Raw genomic sequence first — 8370 nt, forward strand, 5'->3', positions numbered from 1 at the left:
AAAAAAAAAAAAAAAAAATGACTCCTAGATATCTTCAAGATGTGGGCTGGTCATTGAAAAGCCTAAAGCATGATTAGAAGGTTGAGACTTTCAGTTCCACACCCCCATCCTCCAAGAGAGAGGGGATAATGGCTAGTGATGTAATCAATCATGCCTATGTAGTGAAGCCTTCGTGAAAACCCAAAAGAACACAGTTTGGAGAGCTTCCAGACAAATGAATATGTAGAGGTTCCCAGAGGGTGGTACTCTAGAGAAGGCATAGAAACTTGGAACCCCTTCTCCCACACTTCACTCTATGCATTTAGTCCATCTGACTATTCATCTATATGCTTTGTAATATCTCTATCATAAACTGGGAAACTTAAGTGTTTCCTAGAGTTCTCTGAGCCATTCTAGCAAATAAATCAATCCCAAGGAGAGTGTCATGGGAACCTCCAATTTATAGCCAGTCTGTCAGAAGTATAGGTAACAACCTACTACTTGTGACTGGCACTGAAGTGGTGGGCAGTCTTGTGGGACTGAGCCCTCAATCTGTGAGATGTGATGTTATCTCCAGTTAGATAGTGACAGAATTGAACTGAATTATAAGACACACAGCTGGTATCAAAGGCAGAACTGCTTGGTTGGTATGCGGGGGAAAACCACAGAATTATTCTTTGTTGATGCTGAGTGAGAGAATAAGAAGGAAAAAAAGCAATTTGGTTCTTCCAATATCCTTACACCTAAATACACACACACACACATATTTTACATTCCAAAACAAAACCATCTTCCCTACCTCCAGTAGTCCTACAGCTATGGAAAGTGCCACTCCGGAGGAACGCAAAGGTCTCTTTCCCTGTGGTACAGGCCAAGGGTCTCGCTGGAGTTCTCCCAGAAGATCTGTGAGATTCATGTCTATTTTCTGCACTGGTTGTAAGAATCTGAGAAACAAAATTAAATAAAAAGCCATTTGTAAATGTTCATGGGTGAGAGTCCAAGAAACAAATTTCACATTCCTAAAAATAGAAAACAATACTTTGAACACACAGCAGACCCGTGATTCTCAAACTTTCGTGTAGTACATGAGAACCAGCTAGAGGGTTTGTTTTAAGACATATTGCCAGGTCCCAGTTCTAGAGTTTGTTTTGGTAGGTCTGGAGTGTCCCAAGAATTTGCATTTCAAATGCATTCCTAAATGACACTTCATGCTATCAGCCCCAACAACCACATTTTGAGTACAACTACGATAAACAAAACAGTCAAACCAAGTATTACTTGAGGACTTCATCTTCCACTTACTAGTCTATAAGTTTTAGGTTACTGAAATAATTAGGAGAAAATACACCAGCTCAACTTTAGTAATACTACTTCTGATTAGAAAGCTTAGGGGAAAAAGCTAGCAGGGTACGGTGGCTCACACCTATAATCCTAGCACTTTGGGAGGCCAAGGCAGGAGGATCACAAGGTCAGGAGTTAGAGATGGTGAAACTGTCTCTAATAAAAATACAAAAATTAGCCAGGCATGGTGGCACATGCCTGTAATCCCAGCTACTCGGGAGGGTGAGGCAGGATAGTTGCTTGAACCCAGGAGGCAGAAGTTGCAGTGAGCCAAGATCGCGCCACTGCACTCCAGAAAGCTTAAGGGCAAAAGCTACCTCTAAAGCTAAGAAGAAAAAATTAAAAGCTTGACCGCCCTAAAACCACACAAAAATAAGTTTTTTCCAAAGTTCAAAACAGAAAATAAGCAAAATATCAAAACTAAAGTAACTCGTCACATGGTTATGACAAAAAAAAAATTTTTTTAATGACATGATTTTGCCTCAATTCTTTAAAAAGTATGTTAATACAATTTACTTATATTCCTAACAATATTGTATCACTGAATGCCTATGTTCAAGGTAAGGGTATGGGATGTTTAAAATAACTACAGAATCGGTCAAATTCTCTTCACCATAGTTAATTATTACCTGTTGGAAGGAGGAGGCTGCTGTACCTGAGGACCACGTGTTGCTTGAGTAACTGGCACTTTAGAGAGCCCCAGCATTTCCTGTAAAGAGATTACTTGTGCAGTATTCATTTAATTACTTTTACAAAGATTTATTAACTATTTATCATGTATAAAATGCTGTGCTGGACATTAGGAACACAAAAATAAAAAATACAAGGTCTCTTTCCTCAGAAAACAAAAAGTCCAGTAGGAGAGATTATCAAGAAAACAAGAATACAAAATAATCATCATGAGAGAGCAAAGTACAAGGCGTTACATAACCAAAGAGGAAGGATATTAATTCAGAAACGTTTTATTTCTAATTAATAGTCAAAATAAATTGTCATGTAACTCAAATGTCCATACTTCTTAATGTATATTCATTCATCCATTTCAGTAAACTACATCATAAGCACCTGCAAGGCAGGAATAGAATGGTAAAAACTAGTCCCTTCCTTCACGGAAATTAAATCAGAAAAGAAATTAATGAAATCATCAGATAAATAAATGTAAAACTGAAACAGTAATAAGTAGTTATGAGATGGGGAGTTACAAGGTTCACATACTTTGTATGTATGCAGATATTCGTTTTCTAATGTAATTCCTAACCAAACTGCCAGCTTTGTTTTGAATTTCAGATATTTACACAATTCCTCTCTAGACAAATAAAAATAATGTTATCATACTAAATTTTTCTTGAATCTAGAAATGCTTAGTCATGAAGTACTAGAGTAATAAAACTACATAACAGAAAATCAAAGTCTAAAGAAGTACAAAGATAAAATTAGTGAACTAATCCTGCAATATTTCTCTACTGTTAGCAGAAACAGCAACTCTTAGTACTAAGAACTTACTACGTAACAGATTCTGTGCTAAAATCTTTATATATATTATTTCCTCACAAAACAATAATGAAATAGATTTCTTCTTCATTTCTACTTTACAAATGAAAATTAACAGTCAGAAAGACTAAGTAATTTGTCTGAGATTACACAACCAGTAAGTAACAAAGCAAGATTTTAAATCACATTTTTCTATAAAGCCCTATAAGGCTTGACACCATACTGAGAATTCTCATTTAGTACTAGTAACCTGGAAAAATAGGTATTGTTTATTCCTTTCTATGAAGAATGAGATAATTAGCAAAGATATAAACCCAAGATCATACAACTAGAAGAGTTTAAGATTTGAATCCAGGACTATTTAGGGAGCAAAGACCAGGCTCTTTTCAACCAGATGGATGGCGAAAGAAAATTAAAATGTTTCAATGGAGAAAAAAATTTTAGTCTGCAAACATTCATTTGCCTACTGAAAAAAGGAAGATGTGGCCAGTCGCAGTGGCTCACACTTGTAATTCCAGCACTTTGGGAGGCCAAGGCAGGTGGATCACCTAAGGTCAAGCGTTTGAGACCAGCCTGGCCAACATGGTAAAACCCCATCTCTACTAAAAATACAAATACTAGGGCCAGGCATGGTGGCTCACACCTGTAATCCCAGCTCCTTAGGAAGGTGAGGTGGGTGGATCACGAGGTCAGGAGTTTGAGACCAGCCTGGCCAACATGGTGAAACCCTGTCTCTACTAAAAATACAAAAATTAGCTGGGCATGGTGGCATGCTTCTGTAATCCCAGCTACTTGAGAGGCTGAGGCAGGAGAAACACTTGATCCCAGGAGGCGGAGGTTACACTGAGCCGAGATTGTGCCACTGCACTCCAGTCTGGGTGACAGAGCAAGACTCCATCTCAAAAAAACAAAAAAAAAGAAAAACAATAGATGTTTTATGTGCTTCGTATGTATTATATAATTTAAGTAAAATGTACTCTACTATCAAAACAGTAAACCATTCTAAATAAATTCATAATTTAATAATAATATTAATAGCAGCAAACACTTAAATGTACAATTCATTTAATTCTCATGACTACCCTGTGAGGTACATACTATTACTATCTCTGTTTTATAAATGAAAAAAACTAAAGCACAGAGATTTAAACTGGTTCACTTTTTCTCCTGTCTCATGGAAACATGATTCTCCTCTCCAAGGTGGTCCGTTTCCTGTGCTCCTGAAGAAATCCCTACCATATCTTCCTAAACCTTACTTTCCTCATCTCACTCTTGTTTTCACTCATCCTCTTTAGTCTCTTTCCCTTCTCCTTCCTCCTAAAGTACATCTCTTTTTTTTTTTTTTTTTTTTTTTGAGGCGGAGTTTCACTCATGTTACCCAGGCTGGAGTGCAATGGCGCGATCTCGGCTCACCGCAACCTCCACCTCCTGGGTTCAGGCAATTCTCCTGCCTCAGCCTCCTGAGTAGCTGGGATTACAGGCACGCACCACCATGCCCAGCTAATTTTTTGTATTTTTAATAGAGACGGGGTTTCACCATGTTGACCAGGATGGTCTCGATCTCTTGACCTCGTGATCCACCCGCCTCGGCCTCCCAAGGTGCTGGGATTACAGGCTTGAGCCACCACGCCCGGCCAAGTACATCTCTTTAACCCAGTTCTCTCTCAAATTCCCTTGCTATCTCCCCCTTCCTTACCTTCAACAACAAACCTCTTATAAGAACAAACTTCAGGCCAGCGCCAATGGCTCACACCTGTAATCCCAGGAGGCTGAGGCAGGAGGATCACCTGAGGTCAGGAACTCAAGACCAGCCTAGCCAACATGATGAAACCCTGTCTCCACAAAAATACAAAAATTAGCCAGGCATGATGGCAGGTGCCAGCTACTTGAGAGGCTGAGGCGGGAGAATCTCTTGAACCCAGGAGATGGAGGTTGAAGTGTGCCGAGATTGCACCAATGCACTCCAGCCTGGGTGACAGAATGAGATTCTGTCTCAAAAAAAAGAGAGAACAAACTTCAATTTTTCTCTACCTTCTCAAATGTTACTCACTACTGGTTGACTAACTCATTCATTACTCATTATCCTTCCCATTTAAACCTGCAAATTCCTCTAGTATGTTCTTTTAGTTAACTATAGCACCACTAAGTTTCAAATTAGACTCATCTTCAAAAATCTCTTCCTTTCTTCTTCATTTGCTCTACCTGGAGGCCTCTAAAGTCTGATTTCACATATGTCAACTTTATGCCAGGCATATCTATCATCTTCTGGGGTAACTGTTTTCAACTAGGAGTTGCACCAGAATTACTTAGAAAGTTTTTTCAAAGTACCTACATGAACAACCTTATGCTACCAACCATCTCCCAATACAAACAGACATTCACTTACTACTCTCTTATGGACTATCAGAATCTCTGGGCAGAAAAAAAGATGTTCATCTGAGCAGATGATCTTAGTATGCTACACATAACTCCTTTGACTTGGAAGAGAAAGCTTCATTTTGTCCCAATGATGAAAATCACTAAAAAACATATATAGCCATAGTTCATACATTAGAAACTGTCCAGTCTCAAAATAAACTCCCCTTGCCAAACATACTAAAATATTTGTTCCTAAGTGAAATGTTAAAAAACAAAAGCTCTCTCCTCAGCTGCCACCAAGGTGCTCGGTTCTTAAAGAGGACGCTAAGACCACACCGGGTGAGGCCCTCACTTCGTCAGGTGACTACGACTGTGTCGGCAGCACCAGCCCTGCACTCGCCCACACCGTGGCCACCATCTGGAGCTCTTCCGCATCTACTTGAACCTCATTCTACATGACAGTGAGGTGGCCATCATAGCCAATGCCCTCATTAAAGCAGCTTATATGAATGTTGAACCTTTCTGGCCTGTCTTGTTTGCAAAGGCCTGGCCAATGTCAACATCAGGAGCTTCATCTGCAATGCAGGGACGGGTGGACCTGCCAGTTGGTGTTGCACCAGCAGGAGGTCCTGCCCCACCACCAGTGCTGCCCCACTGAGGAAAACAAAGTGGAAACAAAGAAGAACCTGAGGAGTATGATGATGACATGGACTTTGATCTTTTTGACTAAACATCTTTTATAACATGTTCAATAAAAAGCTGAAATCTTAAGAAAAAAAAAGAAACAAGCTAATATTCTGTGGTTGCTCTCTCTTAGCCTTCAGCATGACTCTCCATAAGCCTTTCAAATCTCTAGTAAAATACCTTTGGTTTGACTTTAAATTTTAAAGATACAGTTAAAAGTGAAGGGTCTTCAATCTGCAAGTCACATGAAAGAAAACTGATGCCAGCACTGAATTTAAAGCCTTTGTTATAATACAATTATATTAGTCATTCATAATAAAAATTTTCCTAGAAACATACAGAAGGCATTTATAAACATATATAATGTTCAGATAGGTGAAAACTACCATTCTTGTCGTTTACCTGCAGTTGTTTGGCAGATAAATCTTTTGTTCCTCTGAAGACATAGCTTTTTGAAATGCCTTCACATCCAAGTTCATGAACCTGAACCATTCTCCCAAAAGTAATAAGTCCAACCAAAGCTGTAGGTGGTAAAAGACTTAATGACATCTGCATGGATTCTTTCAGAGCTTGTAAATCTTCATCTTCCATGCAAGTATCAACCACATAGAGGAATATCAAAGGCATCTGAGGACCACGCTTTTCAAAAAATTCACAAAAAAGAAAAAATACATATTTCAAAGCACAATATACAAGACAGTCAATAGGGAACTAATTAAGTAACAGATACAACAGAATCCTAGCAAAGTCATTTCAGAAATGAAACAGGTTATTTGTAGTCATGGAGACAGATCTAAGATGTATCATCAGGTAAAAAATTAAGTTTAAGAATATTAAGTATAGTTATACAGAGGGGATTTCACTTTCTACTTTATTTAACTACATGTACAAGCTTTCATTTGACTTTTATAAAATAATTAGTAAACCTGTCTTGGATTTTCATAGGACTAGAAACTAGCCAGGCTAGACAAATTACTGAATGGTCCAAGTGAACCATAATTGTTTTCTCTAAAACATTCATAAGAGATATTATTGCTTCCACACTTAAATATGTAAACAATTATATTAAGTATTCAGAAAGGGAAGAAAAATGATTTTCCTAAGAAGGACCAATGCAAGATTATTTTCATTAATTAGACCTGGGGGATACATCAGCCAACTCCAACATCATATTGACTAAGTATTTGTTAACTGATCTTCCAATCACAAAGCAAGATTGATACTTTACTGTTTACTGATCTACTCAGTACAGTAAATCACACCACCTATCCAGTATCCTGGCCACCCATCAAATAACTACAATAGAGGAATTACCCTGCTCAAACTGACCTCAACAGTTCTTATCTCTGAAATGTTTCATCAAATTAATGTGAGACTTAAGCATGATTTCTTCTAAATCATCACAATTAAATCATTATTTTGGTATAAATTACTCAGTATTTAAAGCTTTCTTAAATATTTGTTCTTACATTCTTACCAGAACAACATATTCAATGCTAGAAAACTGAGGTAAAAGTTCAGCAGGCTGATTCAGTTCAGATATACCAGCATAACTAGGTGGAAACTACAAATAGAAAAAATAAATAAATATTTGTAACAAATTATTGGCCAGAAAGAATAGTAAAATTTTAAACTGAAAATAAGTATTTCCTAATCATTTAATTATTTTAAAAAGGCATTTTCATTAAATGAAAAATAATTATTTTTATCTTTTTTAAAATATGCATTTTCTACATAACTAGTATTTTAACATTAACATCTGCAATGGAGGTTTTCTTACCTGATTCCTTTGATAACAAAAGTTGCAAGCCCAAAGTTTTGCTCGATAATCCACTTGACTGTTTTAAAAAAAGAATAGCTATATCAGTTCATATTTCAGTTCAATTTTACAAAAATCCTAATTTCAATAAAATTAATTTCTTCCTAAAACATGAAGATATTCAAATTGACAGTCAAAGTAACTCTTAAAAGCCATGTAGTTTTACACAACTGCCAATATCTAATTCATACATTCAACATATACAAGTTCATCTAAATGGTGACTATATTATAATGTTTAACATACAGTAAACATTGGCTGGGTGCAGTAACTCACACCTGTAATCCCAGCACTTTGGGAGGCTGAGGCGGCAGATGGCTTGAGTCTGTAAGTTCAAGACAAGCTTGGGCAATATGGTGAAACCCAGTATTTACAAAAAATGCTAACAAACATGCAGGCATAGTGGCACATCCCTGTAGTCCCAGCTACTCAGGAGGCTTAGGTGGGAGGATAATGTCAACCCAGGATGTCAAGGATACAGAGAGCCAGAATCACACCACTACACTCCAGTCTGAGTGACAGAGTGAAACTATCTCAAAAAATACAATATGTATGGCCGGGCACAGTGGCTCAAGCCTGTAATCCCAGCACTGTGGGAGGCTGAGGTGGGTGGATCACGAGGTCAAGAGATCGAGACCATCCTGGTCAACATGGTGAAACCCCATCTCTACTAAAAATACAAAAAAAAATTGGCTGGG

At 37.8% G+C, this 8370-nt stretch overlaps 1 protein-coding gene across 1 annotated transcript in view; it reads right to left on the minus strand.

Annotated features, from left to right (window-relative positions):
* SEC23A (Sec23 homolog A, COPII coat complex component) overlaps window positions 1-8370 on the minus strand; it is a 62459-nt gene that overhangs the window by 45638 nt on the left and 8451 nt on the right. The window contains exons 3-7 of the mRNA XM_017530858.2: window positions 7634-7691; window positions 7331-7417; window positions 6256-6492; window positions 1950-2029; window positions 779-923 (exon numbers count right to left, since the gene is read on the minus strand). Of these exons, the coding sequence (XP_017386347.1) occupies window positions 779-923; window positions 1950-2029; window positions 6256-6492; window positions 7331-7417; window positions 7634-7691 (607 nt within the window). The remainder of the gene's footprint in view (window positions 1-778; window positions 924-1949; window positions 2030-6255; window positions 6493-7330; window positions 7418-7633; window positions 7692-8370) is intronic.

Source organism: Cebus imitator, unplaced genomic scaffold, assembly GCF_001604975.1.
Source record: "Cebus imitator isolate Cc_AM_T3 unplaced genomic scaffold, Cebus_imitator-1.0 Scaffold69, whole genome shotgun sequence".
NCBI classification, from domain to species: Eukaryota; Metazoa; Chordata; class Mammalia; order Primates; family Cebidae; genus Cebus; species Cebus imitator.